General features: G+C 35.9%; 1 protein-coding gene across 1 annotated transcript in view; it reads left to right on the plus strand.

Annotated features, from left to right (window-relative positions):
• The first annotated feature begins 550 nt into the window (after positions 1 to 550).
• The window catches only part of LOC131690428 (glycine cleavage system H protein, mitochondrial), a 28,482-nt gene continuing 8,922 nt past the window's right edge, over positions 551 to 20,110 (plus strand). Inside the window, exons 1-2 of the mRNA XM_058976176.1 lie at positions 551 to 874; positions 9,673 to 9,752. Of these exons, the coding sequence (XP_058832159.1) occupies positions 754 to 874; positions 9,673 to 9,752 (201 nt within the window). The 5' untranslated portion in view covers positions 551 to 753. The remainder of the gene's footprint in view (positions 875 to 9,672; positions 9,753 to 20,110) is intronic.

Genomic DNA, 20,110 nt, shown 5'->3' on the forward strand with positions numbered 1-20,110 from the left:
TATGGTTAGTGAATAAGAGAATTGAAATCAAGACGTTCGCTTTTACATGAAAATCCCGCCAACTTGAAATTGAATGATTGAGGGAGGCCACGGAAAGCTTTGAATTTGAATACTGGTAGCAATAAATTCAATTAGAAGTTGGCATTTAAATTGTTATGCCTAAATAAAACGCGAAATCAGCGTTACCGCAGCAACCCTGGATATCATCATACGGATACAGGGGGACGGGCATAGCGTAGTTGGTAAATCGATTGCCTTGTACGCAGCTTACCTGGGTTCGAATCCCTACCCCGCACATAGGGTTAGACATTTTTCTTGAGAGATGTTTCTAACCCGAAGAGGCGAATGACCTTAAGGTTAAAACCTCTATAATCGAAATAAAAAAAAATCATATGGATACAAAGGATACAAAACTTCGAAACACCCTGTCACACTAGCTTCACGACACATTGCCAGTAAAATGAGGTAAGACGATTTTTTTGTAACTCTTACAGCACAGACAGCATCTACAATTCGTAAAATGCTTACTATCACTTTTTAAGTGTCTTCAGTGAGGGAACGGGAGAGAGGTACCATGGGAAAAATTCACAAAACAGCAAACGGTCAATATTGATAAGCGAGTTTCCACCATCGCAGCTGCTCGCTTACTCGCCGTTTGGCAAAGCGTCGGCACGGCAGTAGGACAAGAATATTGAAAGAGTTTAGTTCGTCTCTACCGGTGCTCGAGAAGCCAACAGCGGCAGCAGAAGTAAAATGGTGTTATGTCACATTCGTGCTACTTTGCAACTTGGCCAGCTGGTCAATGCTGCCGTTCGGTCACATTACGGATATCAGTGCAGTAGGTTACTCAGTACCAGCAGTTTGCTGTTGAAAGGTAAACTATTTTTACACGATTTGGAAGTGGGTAACTCGTGAATGCCGTGAATGAACGTGGTTATGTGCAAAGGAAAGTGTTATCAAAACAAAATGTGTGATAATTTGACGTCTAGTGTTGTGGATAGCACCGATACAGGGTGATTCTACGGTGTACGATATGAGGTTGGAGAGTAGATACAGCATGCTAGATTAGGAACGCGGCGTAGTGCAAGAACTGCTTTCGGAATATACGCAGAAAGCGATTTGTATGTTTATTAAAATTATGGATTAAATTCAACGAACAAATTTAATGCTCGGGAAACAATAAATTCGTTGAATTCAATAAAATTATGTATTGCTTAAATAAATGTTTAATAAAATAATTATTAAACTTTTTTTTTAATAATTATTGAAATAAAATAAAATTATTGGAAATTAAAGTTTATTGTTGTTTTAAAGACAAAATATTTTCAAATCAATAATTTTGTCGCTTGAAACAATAAACAAATATTTAAATTTAACTTGTTATTGCGTTTTGTTTTCACTTGGTGCTAAATTGGCGTAAAAATTCCGTATTTATTTCACCCGATTCTGCAAATGTACACTGAGAAATAATAACTATGCAAAGTGTGTATATTTTCTATTTCCGTCTCTTTAATTTACCGGTGAATTTTTAAGCATTTTTAGCATATAATTCTAGTAGGCAGGAGTGGATAGACCGAATACGCTATCGATGACAAAATATAGTTCTCTCTGCAATATTGACTACCGGTTCAGTGCTATGTCGAAAATTCCAATCTAGTTTCTGCTCCCTAATCTGCCGGCATAAAGTAACAAAAGCAATCGTGTGATGATTGTCCCAAGTAGCACGGCAAACAAACAGCAATGTTCAAACAAGTGTAAAATAGCTGATTAAATATTTTAACGAATATCCATTAAAACACTAGAGCCACCATGCCTTCTTAACCCAACAAAAGGTATAATTATGTCGGCCATTTTCGAAACTATAATGTGATCAGTTGTCAATTCAGTCAAACTCACAAACTAAACGAAATGGCAACAATAGCGTATCTGGTGGAGATCCCAATTACCTTTGAATATCACGTTAATTTTTACACCACTTGAATGCACGAGACGAACGTCTGTTCTCTGTGGTAGTAACTAGTAGTAGCCGTGGTGAATATCTGGAAAGAAAATGGAGAAACTTTTTCTTTCCTATAAAAATAGTATGGATACCAGGGCCGGCGGAAAGCGTGGGTAGTATGGGTAGTACTACCCACTAGAAATTAACCGAGTGGGTAATTACCCACACGAAATTTTGAACCATTTCAAAAAATTTAGATGTGCAACGCATGTATCTCGCACTACACACATTTGAAAACATCGATGTGTCACAATTCTATTTGCATAAACGAACATGATTTAACGTGAATGTAATGTAAGCGTGTGCATTGCGAAAAGGGAAAAATCCTTACTAATGGACCCCTCACCCTATGCTTTCTACCCACTCGGGCGTAAAGTGTTTCGCCGCCCCTGATGGATACCGCTTCAATTTTAAAGAATAAATATAACAATAATAAGCAACCCTACAGAAGTGTTTCTTTAAGGGATTACACCACGGTAGAACATGAAAAAATAGACATATTTCAGGATTTTTTCTACACGCAATAGAGAGGTGAATTGAGATCTTGTCAAATGGAACATATACAAGCAGAAGAATCAGGCCTTTTTGAAACAACAAAACGTTTAGTTGAATTTCAAACTTGACGAATGGTTTAGTTGAACAAATACTTCTGTTTGCATTTTATATACACATTGTTGAAACAAAATAAAATTTGTTAGACCGAACTGATCCCTTTGTTAAAAACTAGCAGAATCTTTGTTTGATTTCAACTAAATTTGAGTTGTTCTCTCCTTTGGTTAATACTAATGATTTTTTATGTTTCTTCGAACTTGTTTCTTCGGTTAAACTTATGATTTTGTTGTTTCAAACGAAATATTTGTTGAAACTATAGAAAACCAACAAATGAATATGTTGGTAATTTCAAGCAACAGTATTGATTGAATCAAACCTGAATCTTGTTTATCACTATATCAAACGGGAAAATTGTTGTTTAAAATAAAAATTTGTTTATTCTTACTGATTTTTTTTGTTGCGTGTAACACAAGTTGTGAAACACAGAAAAGAATTTTTTCGAGAAAGTCTTTGACAAGATGACGGCTGTGCAGCCTTTTCCCTTAAAAGCATCTTTTTGGAAAGGGTTCGCGGCCGGAAACCTATCCCCAGTAATTTTTAATTTAGAGTTTTAAACAGTTTTTTTTCTGATTGCTTATGCGACGTACGTAGGACTTTTTCGATATTTCGCGAAATGGCGTTATTTTTTGTAAGAAAACGCTGAAAATGTCATAAATCGAGACAAAATTGTTGATTTAAAAAGAAATACCAATAAAAAATAAAATGCTACGTACATCGCTGGAGAAATCAATTTTAAATATACTGTAATAATTTCAAAACGATCGAAAATAATTTGTTCGAGTTACCGAGCTACCCCCTTAATAGAAAAATTATCTAAAAAACTCAACGTGGGGGTTAGGTATTTTTTACATAGAATATGTATGCAAAGTTTGAAAGAAATCGGTTTAGTAGTTTTTGAATGGCAGGTAACACCGCAAATCATGTTTTTCCAGAGACATTCTACAAAAACCTTCGTCACCGAGTCGCTTGTCAATATTTTTGCATAGAAAAATTACATTGAAATGATACACTATAATGTACAAAAGTTTTGATCAAGGGGGGATAAGGGTTTCAGCGTGAAAAAAACACTTTTTTCCAATTTTTTTAGAACTTTGCGTGAAGAGGCAAAGTTCTAAAAAAATCGGAAAAGAGTGTTTTTTAACGCTAAAACCCTTATTCCCCCTTGACGTAATTTCATTTCCTCTAGGGGTCCAAAAATGGTTAGTTACCCTATAAGCCTTGAGAATATTTTTCCAAAGTTTCTAAAACCTGTTCTCGGATTTGTAGCTGCAGTAAGTTTCTTTTTACTTGATCGAAAACTTTATGCGGCGTTTTCTCAAAACTGTGGGGATTACGAAAAAACTAGTTAACCAAATTTCTTCGTACAGCATTTATTTTGAAGGGCTTGAAAAATTGTTCTATGTGAACCTCTGATGTCTGGTATTATGATTTCAGATGAGAATTGAGGCCAGGATCACTTACACTAATTTCGATGCCAGCGGCTAAATGATCTACAATATCGGCCAGAACATTAATTATTTTCAATTTCACATATTGAAGCAAATGTTTTTTTTTCATCCTCAAACATTGCTAAATATAACTTATACCAAATTGGTGCGTCTTCTATGTACAGGGTTTTGGTTCATGATTAAGAACCTCTCGAGGGGTGATAGACTGTCATATGTGGAGAAAAAATCGTTCTACACATACCATGAAATCTCAACCGTTACAGAGTTATTGAACTTTTAGTGTAGAAAACTTATTTATCTTAAAATACCTCTAACTCAAAAAGTATACGTTGTATTTTAAATCTTTTAGTTTCATTGGAAAGGTGAAAAAATTTCCTATTGAATAGTGTTCCTTTATCCTTCAGTTAACTAGTTTTAATTATCTTTTAGTTGTAAAGTAGTTAAATGTTGGTGTTTTTATGAGGTTTTGTTAATTTTCTCAAAATAATGAATTATGATTATAGTAATATCTATTATCCAAAAGTTGGGTTTTAGTACGATTCATAATTTGTTCTTCAGCATCATATTCTTATCTCTTCTCTTTTCTTTGTAATTTTATTACTAAACTTGGAGTGCTTAAAAGATCCTAATAAAAAATATGCTTTATATCGTTATTTCCAAGGCTTCATTGGAAAGCTGTGAAATTTTCCGTTCGATGTATGTACAAATATCTTTTAGTTAAGTGTATTAAATGAGTTTTTACTAGTAAAATAACACAAAATTAGCGTTTTTTAAGAGTTTTGCAATTATTCTAATTATTAATCAACTAAATTTATCGTTACTATTGTTCATTTAGTGCCCCTTAACATTTGCTATAACTTGTTATTTGACATTTTATCCCTATCGCTTTTCATTTCGCTGAAATTTAATAGTCAACACAGCACAAATGTAGTGGGTTCGAAGTAGTTGGTTTTGCATATGAAACGAGGCAATAAAAATGATTTTGCTTCCAAACTAAAAGAGATAATTGAATGGAGTCAAAGACAAAGTTGTAGAACTTGCTGAGATTCATTAATTTCATGATAATAATGGAGATGTTTATTATTTACTATTTTAAGAAAATAACGAAAATGCTAATAATAACACTAACTTTAAACTAATTAACTTCTAAAAGAATACTATATTCACTGAACTGGAAGATATTAATACATTTTTCTCTGCAAAATTTTCCTGGCTTTCGAATAAAAATAAGAAAAGGTACAATAAGTGCCATACTTTTTCAATAAGAGCTAGTATTAGTGAAAATGAGATAAAAATAATCAAGTTCAATAACCCAAATACATGAAAACAAGAAAAGATAAGTGTATCATGTCAAAGAATAAAGTATGCAGCTCTTCAATAATAATCAGAATCATTAAAATGGTGATGTTAACTATTAAGATTTTTGCGAAATGAACGAAAAAATCGATCAAAATTGTTATATTTTAATTAAATTACAGTGAAAGGTTACTTAACCTCATTAACTGAAACTTGCGAGGACATCATTCAATGGGAAATTTTCTCACCTATCCAATGTAACTAAAAGATTTGAAATATAAAGTATATTTTTTGAGTTAGAGCTATTTTACGGCAACTAAGTTTTTAAAACAAAAAGTTCAATAACTTAGTAACGGTTGAGATTTGGTGGTATGTGCAGAACGATTTTTTTCTCCAAATATGACAATGTAAGGTTCTTAACCATGAACCAAACACCCTGTATGTTATACCAAATTGGTGCGTATTCATTTTCCCGAAACAAAATGCCAAAAAAGTACTTTTTCGGCCGATGGAGTGCCCTTAACTGATCGATTCCCTAATTATTTTTTAAAGTGATACACTAATGGCGTTTTTGCTTGAACCCGAAACTGAGTCAGGTACTAATCCCAACCGCTGTCATTTTGACAGCAGTTGGGGTTTGAAACTAACTCAGTTTCGCTTCAAGCAAAAACGACATAAATGTATAAAAACTCATGACTAACTAATAAAATTGACAAATTTTAAGTAAAAATGGTCCAATTACACGTTTTGGATTTTCTCATTGTCAAGTATATCCAATTGTGCTTTATAATAATTATTTCTGAAAAATAGAGACCATGGCAAAAAAATCGACAGGTTTGTTTGAGCTTGAAGGAGGAACAAATCTCAAATCATGCCCTACAATGTTCAAAGTGCAGTTGTTATTTGCATCATTCATTCAAACAGCCAGGCAGCTCAATCATCAATCATTTTCCATTCATTTTAAATTGAATTGGTCTTGTGAATATCTCTCTACTGGGATGCAGACTGGCTTTTGCAACCAAAACAACCCTGAATATACTTCACATTGTTAATGCACGCTGGAAAATGCTAAACATGTGAACATGTAACTTAAATTGGCCACTACTACTGATAAAGGGCGAAATTATTGCGACACATTCAACAGGGCATAACTTTTTTACCATTGGGTAAAAATCAACCAAATTTTGCACACTTTCTCATTGATGTGTATTGTTTACATGCTGTCAAACTCGAAGTCGTGTTTTTCGATTCAACGAAAATGGAGGTGAACCAACGCGAGTCGAGAGAACAAATTCTTTCCAAACACCTGGAATTTCCTGACCTGTCGCACCGGCAGTTGGGAAAAATGTTGAACATTCAACCGTCTCCAGAGTGTTGAAGCGGTTCCAGGAGCGGTTGACGTTGGACCACGGCAAAGGAGCTGGAAGTAAACCGGGACCGGAGAACAAAAAGACGGAGGGAAAGGTGAAGCGGATGATTAAAGCAAATCCCAACGTACAGAATGCAAAGAAGAGAGCTGGACTACATACATACAAGGTACAGAACTTCCCAAACCGCGATCAGCGGCAACAATCGACGGCTAAAACTCGGGCACGGAAGATCTACGAGAAGATGCTGACAAAATATGGCTGCTGTGTGATGGACGACGAAACGTATATAAAAGACGATTTTAAGCAAATTCCGGGGTTGGAGTTTTTCACCGGGAGGAGCAAGTTCTATGTGGACGACAAATTTAAGAAGAAGAAAATGTCGACGTTCGCCTCCAAATATCTCATTTGGCAGACCATCTGCTCTTGCGGACTGAGGAGTGAGCCTTTCGTGACAAAGGGCACAGTAAATGGAGAGATCTACAAATCTGAGTGCCTCGAGAAGCGCCTTTTGTCGTTCTTGCAGCAGCACGACGAAGCTCCGCTATTTTGGCCAGTTTTGGCATCATGCCACTATTCTAAAAGTGTCCTGGAGTGGTATGAGGCCAATTCTGTCCATTTTGTTCCAAAGGACATGAATCCGCCAAACTGTCCGGAGCTGCGCCCGGTGGAGCAGTACTGGGCAATGATGAAGCGGGAACTTCGGAAGAGCAAGAAGACAGTCAAAGACGAGGACATGTTAAGAAAATGGAAAAAAAACTGAGAAACTGGTACCAGATGACACTGTAAAAACTTTGATAAAGGGCATCAAACGAAAATGGGTTCAATTTTACACTTAAGGCTCCATCGATTAACTTTTCATTTGATTTTTGAAGTAAATATATGTATAAAACTACCCTAAAATTTTGTTTTGATTTTAAACATTATAAGAAAATTCGCATGACATTTTCGGTGTCGCAATAATTTCGTGTTCGCCCTTTATCTGATTTTTGCAAATAATCGATTATCTGTTAATTGAATAATTTTTGAGAGCTTGATTAATTGATTCCATTAATCGGCCAAGATAATTGATTAAAATCAACAATCAATTAGGTAGTAAATCTTGATTTGTGAGCCAAAAAAAAAATAGATCACTGGGTCTATTTTGAAATTTTGAGTCGCTTGCATATTTTGTTTTGCTGTTTTCATATTTAGCGTTAGCACATTATCTTCATAAATTATGTTATCGATTAATTGCTTTCAGCTAATCGATTTACTCGATTATACCGAAAGCTTCTAATCGATTATTGATTTGTCGATTATTTAAGAAATTAATCGATTATTTGCTTTAATCGAGTAAAAAAATACATCACTAGCCACAACAAGCTTTGGCTATGAATAAAATTAGTTTGAAATGAAGGCGTTCGGTTTAGTCATGAAAATCTTGAAAACTTGAAAGTGAATGATTGAGGGAGGTTTTGAATTTAAATCTTGGTTGCGGTAAATCGAACTGAAAGTTGAAATTTGAAAATGAAAACTCACATCACTGCGCAGAGCTTTAACGTTATATGCACAACGCAAGCTATCGTCTAAATTTCTGTTTGGATAGAAATGTATTAAATGTTGTTGAGCAAAGACTGAAACCATTTTATAGTGTCAAGTATCATGCATCAATCCATATATGTGTTGTGATAACTCCAACAGATTCTTAAAGCAGCAAAATAGGAAGTTGTATAGTCTTGCATAATACCTTACAGAACCACAATCGCAAATCAGATGACGTGTTCTTTGCTGGCAGAGTTCCGGAAGAAATCACGCTATAACTGTATGATTAACTTGTCTCAAAACCGTCTATTCGATCTCAACGTTGCGGCATTCTGTCTCTACCAAGTATTTTGTACTGCCTGTTTCGCGTGGTATTCGACAACATAATTGAACAGATAACCTCCCGACACTGGGAACTTTGAACCACAAACATGATCTTTATTAATCACTTTTTGGAAAGTGTTTACAAATTCACAATATTGGTCACACCTTCCTATAAATTCATCACTGTCGTTATGGAATTGTAAATTAATTTATTTATTACGTAGGTGCTTCACGTCTGTGAGAGGTGTTCATAGTGAAATAATATTACATGTGGAGATCGTTCATTGACATAAGTAAACTTCGATGATAATTTTAACTGACATAAAACCCTATGAATTCGGATTCAAAATAATGTTTTTTAAGAAGGGCATACTGTCAAAAATCACTTCGGGGGTAAATTCTGGACAAACAATTACTTGTCAATTCAATATTAATTCTTCAAAAGGGCTAATGAGATTTTTGTAAACAATCTTATTTTGCTCATTATTCCACTGCCGAGTTTAATTTCATGAAAGATACACATGAATCAACATCATTACCCTTAGTAGAATCAATTTCAAATGTTTTCTGTGTTGAAATTATAACAAATTGGAGAAATCAGCAAAACAAAAGTTTGTTTATAAATCTTATTAGCCCTATTTAAAAGTTGATAGGGAATTATAGATCAAAACAGTATACGAAAGAGAAAACTTTTCTCTTTTATTTGATGTTTTCTCTCACAGAGAATTTTGACAGTATGCTTGCTAACTAACCGTTTACAAAAACGCGCCAGACTTGTGCTAGTGCCCAACATCCAATAACCGGGGAAGTACACCCTATTGACTTAATCTAAAGAAGAAGCATTCTCCGGGATGCGTGATGCTACAAATTTCGAGGTCAATATGCCTCGATGAGACGGATCCCCTGATTACCACTGGGTGAGAACGTGCCCACATCGTTTCCCTCTTATCGCCTTGTATGAACCTACACGATTTCACAATTTTTATTCTTTCCAGAGCACATATTATTAATCACAATATTGGCATTGGAACATAACTGAAACAAGCAACGTGGTGATGAAGCTAATGTAAATAAATATTTTTTTTTCTGTTTTCACTTTCAGAGAGGTTATACACTGATAAACACGAATGGGTCTCGGTCGAGGGTGAAGTCGGAACCGTTGGAATTTCGAACTTTGCTCAGGTAGGTTGATCAATTGCGAAGCGTGGTAGTCGGTGTTTGAATGGTGAATCCAATTGATTTGATAACATGATCTGCGACGACCTTTCTCTTGATATACGCTAGTCCAATGGAACCTGCATTGTATGTGAACGAATCGTGAGAAACGGTCCTTTATAAATATTTATCAGCTTATTTACTTTTGAAATATTCTTCCTGACCATGAAAAATATATACTACGAACCGAGTTGACACATAGTATGTCATTAGAGTTCCGTCACTCTAGAAACTGTAAAGGAACGTAAGTCCAGTCGGTCGGCATCTCCAGATAGGCTCACTAGAGTGACAAGAAAAAAATGACCTCTATTGGCTAACCCTTGAGTTGATGCCTAGTCATACCAGCAGGACCTGGACAAGCCTAGCAACCGGAACATCGTGCCTGTAGTGTGTATAGGATTTTTTGACAATTTACATGGAGAAAACCCATTAGGTTGCATTTTCGCCGCTAGGTGGTACTGTATGCATCTTAGTATCACTGCAAGTGAAAATTAGAAAGATAATTCAATTGTGTACAACTTTGCTGAAGACTGCTAGCTTTATTTGAAGAAATTATTAAACTTTTAACGAAGTGATGTCAGTCAGTTTTGCATGGCGCCTAGCAGTGTGTGGTGGTGTATCAGTACTCGATTCCCACAAACTAAACAGTTTTGTGAAATAAGGGTTAGGCTTAGCTCAATAGCATGTTCAGAAGAATCATAGTCACGGTGTGCTTAAAACCGATATCAACAAATAAAAATGACCATCAATTCGCCATACGGCATTCGAAAGATACAGTATCCAAGCATCTTCTCAGTGAATTTCAAAATGATGATTCGAGAGATATATATCAATTTGAAGTTCTTTGACACGTTTCATAAGGTCACCAGCATACACTCACAGGTTTGGTCTTATCTCTATAAACAAAAAAATATTTGTCTACTTCTTTGGCACTTGGCATTCGAAAAATATATTATTTAAGTATATTCCCTGTTAATTTGAAAACTGGAACTAGGCTGGCTCATATGGACATGATCGAAAGGAAATGTGAAGAGTCCTTTGCCTTCTGCTAAGTAGGAGTTGGGTGTTGCACCCTAGTCTACCGCATGGTCTTTGATAGAACATACCTCATCATCATGTTTTACCGCCGACACCGGTCTTTCAATTTCATTGCTTTCGTTTCTCTTAGTCTTAAATTTGCCGAAAATAGCCAACAAAATCGGAACAGTAGAACCTTGCGGCAATTAACACATAGTAATATAAATATAACTAACAAGAAAGTATTTCGATTTCGAAAGTAACTTATTTAGTCTCGTTGAGACTTGAAAATTTTGTGCAGAGACTTTTCCAACCACTTCGCTCAGAGGATCGAAAGGCACCTCTGTATGTTTGGCGAGCCAACTCAAATGCCTCCGGCCTATCCCTGTGTCTGGGGTTTCAAGCTCTTCCACAAAACCTTTTGAGTCAAACAAGTACGATATTCCACCAATTGTTCCTCTAGTATGACATAAAACTCGAGGCCACTTGGAGATTTAATCGTTGGAGATTCATAGAGGTCCTATTTCGTAGATTTGGAGTTACAATATGTCGATATACAGCGAGACGTATAAATGATCAAAGACGATTGGATCAAACAACGGTTCGAGCTCATTCAGTACGAGTCAGTTTGCCAACTCATGCGTAGTACCGTCAGAACAGAGAGTTACATCTAACAACTCGACCCTGCCAAATCGACTAAATGCTGGACGATTTTCTACATTAAGTATATGCAGATTTGTACTACTTAAGTATTCCATCAATTAGGTGTTTCTCAAATTGATATCTGAGCTGCCCCAAATGATACGATGGGCATTTGGATCACTGCTGATTATGAATGGAAACCCATTTCTGCCACAGTCTACAACAACAATAGTACAACTCTTTTAAAATCATCTCCAGTTTATTTTGCTGCAAATATGCCGACAATAGACGTATTTTCTGTTCATTTTATCAACAGCCATATTTATTGTGACATCGCGAGTTGTGAGGTAGGATATAAGACATGCGTCAATAACACTACTCGCAAATATATTTGCCAAGGCATTTCACGTAGGTTTGGTATTCCTTTTTTTGTTGAAAGCCACGAAAATGCGGTTAAATAGCTTTCCAATATAGAAGTATCCTTAAGGAAATGCGGTTAGCGAACCAAAGCTACACAGAAAAAAATATTTTGTAATTTTAAATTTATTTTCATGCACATATTTTGAGCATGAATATTAGACTGCCCAGAAAAATAATGAATTTTTGAAAACTCAATCGGCCCACCCCTGATTCGATTCCTAGTCCCACCAGGAGTTCTTGCACCAAATTTGAAGCATATCGGACAAGTCTAGCTACCGGACCAACGTGCCTGAAATTTGTATGAGATTTTTCGACAATTTACATGGAGAAAACCCACTAACTCGCATTTTTGCCGCTAGGTGGCACTGTATGCATCGTATTATCACTGTAAGTGAAAATAAGAAAGATAATTTAATTGTCTACAATTTCTCGAAGACTGCTAGTCAATCCGGCTTTGTTAAAAGAAGTTATTAAAATTTTAACGAAGTGATGTCTGAGTCAGTTTTCCATGGGGCCTGGCAGTGAATGGTTGTGTATCAGTACTCGATTCCCACGAACTATACATTTTTGTGAAATAATCGTTAGGTTTAGCTCAATAGTATGTTCACAAGAATTATACCACATAATACGAGTTATGTCTTGGTTGGAAAATTTTAGTTCCAACTGGCACCGCATAGAGGGCGCCAACATTAACTTTTCATAGAAGAGAGATAGAATATCGAGATGTTCGGGAGAATTATTGAAAAATGCCTGTTCGACAACTTTGTGAAAGACACCCAATTTCTATCCTCTCTCACAAATACACACAACTTGTGCGTTATTCAACGAGTTTTGTTATAATTTTACACGTTGATTGAAAATTACAGTTTCATTAAACGGCAAACTAATCCACTTGGATGTATTTTTAATCCAATATTACTATAAAATAAGTGACATGTAATATCACACAAACGAAAGTCTAAAATAATATGCTTTTTGATACTCCCATTGAGTGAATCAAATTCAACTTAATTTTCAATAAAAAAAATTATTCAAGCTGTGTATGTTTACATTCGTATTGATTTACATGTCATTTAATTTTCATTATTTTTTGGTGTGTATGGAAGCTTTTCCTTTCTGTACAAGGTGTGATAGATTCATAGTTGCTATTCGTTTATGGTAAAGATTAACTTGGGCTATTCTAACCATTGTCGATCAGAACGCTAAAGATTTCATAACCATCACTTATTATATAGCTACAAGCATATATCAAATACGTTGACTGCCAATCACGTCTGGCGAACCCCGACTTGATTATCATTAGAATCCCACGATTTGCGAAAAAAAGAACGTCCACCATGTTAGAGATTCGCTTCACATAGCAATAAAAAACCCACGACACTTCGTGACATATTTTAGTCATGCCAACCATTCCATCTTCGGTACGGCAGATATACATTGACTTGGAGACCCTTGTTTCAGTCGCCTTTTACGAGATGGGAGCAGGAATCCAGTGGATCAATTCTTGGTTGAGATACTTCAACCCGCCGGATGCCACACGGCTTCTAGGTTGATTTTGTCCGGAGAAAGATAATAGACTGTTATCGATTTCCTAGTGGACAAATCTGTTGTTAGTCACCTCTTACGACATGGGTACAGAAACACAGTAGGTCAATTCTTTGCTGAAATACTTCGGGAGATTTCAATCTGCCGGATACCACACGGTGCAACAACAGTGTTTGTGCATTTACACGACTAACGTCTGTCAGTCGTTGCAACTAACGAGTCGAATGCGTGAGATGGCAGAGGTGGTGGTCCGAGCAGTGAATCAAAACCGTGCGAAGGATGGAGAGGGGTCTTAAGAGACCTTAAGTTCGATCGGGCATAACCGTTAGACGATAGGGGGCACCACCCTAAAAATAATTAATGAAAAACTGCCTCGCGAACATGCAAAATATGCGAATGATATTTCGATTATACAAATAAAATTATTCACGCTAAGTTACATACACTATAGCACAAGCGATGCAAACGCTACCACGCACAAGCCCGTTTATATACAAATGCTCGTTTTCTTCGCGGTAATACAAATCTGGGGTGGCATTACGCATCTCGATTCGATCAAAATTCTATCGACTCGACCTTGTTTCGCATTATGTATTTCGAACCGAGCTCGAAAGTAAATTTTCGTTCGAGTTCGCTCGAAGAAGTACTAAATTATCGAGAAGTGTTGGCATTATGGAACCATAACAATCGAACTCGAAAGCGACTCGAGTCGAACGCATTTGTTCGATAGTTTTATTGCTGTCGACTGTCGTTCGAGATCATGATTTGTGTTTTTATTTCATGTCATTCTTTAAATTGGTTAACAATCGGAATACTTAGAGGATATAAAATTACCAAAAGGTGTAAAAAGTTCCCACGTACTTTGAGCTACTTTATATTATATCTGTTTTCACCATCAGGAACATACTTTTTTTTGGAAAAAGTGATACTAAATATTGATATTAAATTATCTTACACCAAGTAATAATAAAAAAATGTTAAAACAAATCGATGGAGCAAAGTGAAGACACCGTGACTTATCTAATCGCTATTTGATAGATGTATAGAATCACAATCATTCTTGATTTCAAAGTGGTGATTAAAGCAATTTTATATTCTAATTGATGCATTTGTTCCCGACTATACCTCAATTGTTTTCAATTTCACAATATAGCCTTGAATTCAATGCCATAATGTACGTTTTATACAGAATTAGGTGTTATATCGTCATTCGTATTAAATGCATGAAAATACAGAATATTGTCTTATATAGCAAAGAACTTTGAATCAAATTGAATTACTAACAAATTTGAATGCATCAACCGATTATAAATTATACCATCTACAATTTCCGGAAACACTTCATTTTGATTGCGTTCTCCCTATCTCTAGTTGTGTACTATAACAAAATAATTAACTAGCAAGTACACGGAAAACCCCGCAAACACGAAAACGAATTTTTGTCTTGACTATTTCAACTAAAAATGGCTATTTTAACGAACTAGTTGTTAAATTTTCGCGTCATCAATTGCTAAAAAAAATGTTGCTTTTGGAAGCTATCAGTTTCCTGAAAAAAACCCCGGAAACCAAAATTTTAATGCAAAATGAGCTAATTTTATTGAAAAGGGCCATTTGCAGTTATTTTCCAAAAGAGAGCAAGGGCAGTGGCAGTTTTCTTCAAAAGATTTGATAAAAGCGGTTTCTGCAGATAATAAAGTCCATCATGCGACTGAGGTCCGAACAAGAGACACTACCAGCTAGGCATTACGATGTTTCGGTGCTTCAACTTAAACAGCGAGATATGTTAAAATTTTGTGGTAAGAAGTTCAAGAATACAGTTATATCAAACTAAAATATTGCCCAAGCATTGAAAAAAGGTGGTGAGGGTGAGTGGCGTGAACAAATTATGAACATGTTTGGGTCAATTTATTTACCACTATCACTATTTTTATTCTGTGAATTTGACGCTCATCCAGCGATGCCACATGTTTTTTTGAAATGTCTGTAGAAGAATAACTAAAATGTCTGTAAAAGTCTGTAAATGGTTGTGTAAATTCTAGTTACACTAAAATTTTACTTTAAAAATAGATTGAAAGTAGAATTCTATTGTGAAGGAATCACTCGTATTCGAAAACAGTTATTCTAGTGCTATTTTACTAAACACTATTACCCTTTTAAAAGTCTGTAGATCTCTGGTTACGTGCCTGTAGGAGACATCAAAAGTCTGTAAAATACAGACATGTCTGTAAATCTGGCATCGCTGCGCTCATCGGAAAAAAACAAAACAAACTGTAATTTTGTTTACACTGAAAAAAAATTCTTAGGTGGAATTAAAATTATCGTACGATGAATAAAATCATTACTCGTTTTCTGCAACGAAGCATTTTCGTGCATTTTAAATAGTTCGTTTCGTCTAATTGACGAACTGGAAAAATGGCATCTTGATGAACGAAAAGTTGAGTACAAATTTAATGTACGTCAAATTTACAACCACAATTTTAATTCCTGCCAAAAAAATTTCTTGCATTCTTAGCACAAAATAATTGATATCTATTTTTTGTTTTGGCTGAATACGATAGATTTTTATTTATAAGTTTTTGAATTTTATGAATTTTCAACCACTGATAACTCGGGAACTCTTAGGCGTACGGAAAAATGTATTAAAAATAAAAAGTGCGTTTTCGAATGAGCTCACCAATAAAAATCTGATATAGGGTGATGAGCCTATTTGCGCCATGTTTTTATTATCACCCTACCCATTTGAAGCCGTGCCTGCCATCTTTGTTTCACGCATTGAGTCAAATGGTAGCGCAACAATAGGGGCACTCGATTCGAGTTTTCATTGTGCTCGAACACGAGAATTTTACTGTTTTCAACGCATTTGTGTTATTATATTGGTTCTTAACACCGAAGCAAAGCGGTTGATGTCAATTTTTACGCATTCCATTGACTGTAAAGCAAGAAATTACCGAATTAGTGAGGCACCTTGCTTAGTATGGTGAAAATGGGCTCATCACCCTAGTTTTTTGTTATTTATGTTATGAATTCTGCAAATGTTAGAAACATATTGAAAAAACAAGCTTGGACTAATAAGTTTTTTATTCCATGAAAACATTTATAATTATATCGAGAACCTTATTATTTTACGAGATATTTCAATTAAAGCTGGCCCATAACATAGTGTTTAATGTAAAATTGCCCTTTTTAATGTTATAATTAAAATATCTCGCAAAATATTTTGAGATCCACTGCAAAATTTTTACACAATATTTTTAACATGATTTCTATTATTTGAAGAAAAAATAAGCAAAAAAATTGATACAACTTTAAAAAAATCTCAATTTTTCCGGCAAGCTCCTGCAAAAATGCAACTTTTTAAATTAAATATTTTTTCATCATCAAAACTTTCCAAGCTATTAGCGGTTGAAAAATGTTCAATTTTTCTAATTTCAAAAGTTGAAAGCTCATACCTTGAAGTAAATATGATACTCAGGTGTAACAAAAATATCTGTTAAATATTTTTAGCTAAAGCATGCAAGAAAAAAATTTGGAATGAACTAAAATTTTATTTGTGATTGGCCCGTACGGTGTATAAAAGTTATCATCGATGTCTAAACTATTTTTCGTGAATGAAACGAAATGATTCGTTCTTTTATCAATTGTTTTATATAGTATAAATATTTTTGTAAAGGGTGAATTTATTTTTCGTACATAAAAGGAAAAACAATCGTATTTCTATATTACATCGGATCTTTTTGTATCGATGTTTGACAAGATCGATTTTATTTAAAGTGCTCACCACTATTGTGTACTAGAAAAAAATGTTATATTTGCGAAACTTATCCGTATATATTTCGATGACAATCAACTAGAAACTAAATAAATTTAAACAATTCCTATATTTTACCAAAGTTGGTTTTATGAAACATATTCGTAGCAGAATTAAAAATATTTTTTCTCAGTGTATACTCTTATTTGACAGTTTGCGCTCGAACAGGCAGTCGAAATCTAGTACCGCAAGCTAACAAGCTCGAACGCTTGGTCGAATGCGATACGTAATGCCGCAATTTAGTCGAAACGACTTCAAAACGTTTCGAATCGAGTCACTCGAATCGAGATGCGGAATGCCACCCCTGGTCTTAAATACGAACACGCAATCGCAATCACCAACCCTCTGTCCTAGCGGCTAAGTCCAGTTCTTCAGTTCCCCCCCCCCCCAGACCATTCCCACAACAAAAAACAAAATTATACACAACACAACAAGTCTCAAGGTACCATTGCCGGAAACTGAAAGAAGGTGGTGGAAGTGAAGTAGGGAAACGCACTCACATTCAGCATCTGAACCACCAACTCGAAATTAAACCACAGTATAACGGCACACGCAAACACATCTTCGCGAGTATGCAAATAACCACACGACTTCACAAACGAATTCAAACACGCGCAGTAACATGCACAGTAACACACATGACGAACAAACGCCACGCGAACACACACGTAAATATACAAACGCTCGGGCTTTTCGTGAACAAACCTCGCCGCATACGTGAACATGCAATCGCGGTCGAAATAAATATTCATAAAACACACTTTTGCACTTAAGAAACGTCCACGCTGCATTCTAACGTGAACATACGATCACACACAAGCAAATTAACGTTCACACAAAGACGCAGACAATGGCACACACATAGTAAACGTATTCGACTGGCGACTGGGCGAAATACAATTCAAACGAAGAACTTGTCATTTCGATGATGGCCGTGGTTCTGCGTTGCCATTGCTTTCATAAGACACCATAGTCTAGTCCTTTTGGTTAAGAACTTATGGAACCCGGAAACTCCAACCCACAGTCCTAGCAGCCTATAAAAAGATCAAAACAAAGATTGCGACGAACACTATAGCTGTCAAAATGGACGTTCGAGCAATTCTATTTTCTTTCGTGATGAAGACTCCATTCCATTCCTTCGGCCATTTCAAAACATGTCCTATGCTCATTGAAAATTCAAATCCATTCCGAACTATTCCAATGCAAACCTTAACCAATCCGTTCAAAATAATAAAATAAATTCATTTCCTTAGCAAATCCTCGGATGGACCGGTCAAACATGATTAAGTGTACGGTTACTATGTTGTTATATAAATGAACAAACTATTTCTGTTTTCGATTTTGGAATCAAGTCGCCTTAGGTTCGCTCTCATGCTTACAATGCAAAAGTGACAGTTCCGAGCGAACCTAGAGCAACTCTGATCTAAAAACAAAATCAGCATATGTTTCTTTTCCGAGTTCAGTGACAACAAAATACAACAAAAATGCGATTAGGTTTCCGATGTCTCCATTGCGAATTGTCGGGCTTTTCGTTTCTCACCTTCCATAAGATTTTGTATCGCTTTATATGAATTCACCTTTTTCTCATTTCCAACTATTTTCTGGGTTAAAGTTCCGCTTAACGACTGCTAAATATTTTTCAAATAGGCGCAACGCTGGTGCAGTTTGGAGGGTTTTTCGCCTAAAGTTGCTATAAGTTGTTAGAGGCACCATTTCTGAGCCATTTTCCCGTAGTGACAGTATGCTAAATCTGGCCAAAACAGCAAAGAATAGTTTATTTGAAAAAAAGCCAAAGGTATTTCTGTGCACATTCAGTTCAGTGTATTCTTACCGATTTGTTGTTTACATCAATCGCTCCAACTGTTTTTGATTTTCGACGAGATTTGTGAATTTTTCATCGTTGTTTATCGTATTAATCGAATGAGAATTTTGTTTTTACCGTTGTTATTGTGTCACCTATTTGTTTTAGCGCAGCGAAAAAATCAGCGAAGAACGCAATCAAGTGAATTTCTGTGACTTAACCACCGAAACTTTCCACCGAACGCAGCGCCATCTATATTTTATTGTTTGCATTCTGAGATCGGCACGCATTATGGCAAGTGGATGCGATCACTGTGCGAAAACCGTCAAATCAGACGACGACATTATCGAATGCATGGGCTTTTGCAAAAATGTGGTGCATATGCTGTGTGGGAAACAACTCAACAAGCAGTTTTTAAAAAAATTTGGGGAAAGCAAAAAATTTATTTTGGATGTGCAATGAATGTATCAAACTGATGAAGTTCGCCCGCTTCCGCGACACCGTTTCTTCGATGGGATGTGTTATCGCTGCTATCGCTGGGAAAACGGATGACGTCTGTGCTGAACCAAAGACCGAGTTATCCAAAAATAACCAGCAAATTTCGCGCCTCGCTAACAAAGTTTCAACAACTACTCCAGTCCGGCCAAACTCAGGTATCTCTCAACCACCTCAGAAACGTCCTCGCGATGATGGCCCTGATCCGAGTAATATTCTTGTTGGTGGTTGAAAGCTAGTCGATAATAGTAACATTGTTACGGTTCCCCCTCCCGCTCTGGCTATATCTTTCCCGCTTTCATCCCAGCGTTAGCAAGGAGACTGTCGAAAAAATGTCCAAAGAAGGACTAAATTGTAACGAGAAGATAAAGGTTATTCGGCTTGTTAGAAAAGGCATAGACGTCAGTACTTTGTACTTTATATCCTTCAAAGTTGGAGTTCACCCAAAGTACCGTGATGAAGCTCTCAACACTGACACATGGGCGTATACTGTTCAGGGAATTTGAAGATATCTGTACCCAGAACATTTGGAGCCCGCTAACTGTTTTTCTTCTGTCTTCAGAAGAAGCATGTCCTCTAATGCAACCCGGCCCATCA

This window comes from Topomyia yanbarensis, chromosome 3, assembly GCF_030247195.1.
Source record: "Topomyia yanbarensis strain Yona2022 chromosome 3, ASM3024719v1, whole genome shotgun sequence".
Taxonomy (NCBI): Eukaryota; Metazoa; Arthropoda; class Insecta; order Diptera; family Culicidae; genus Topomyia; species Topomyia yanbarensis.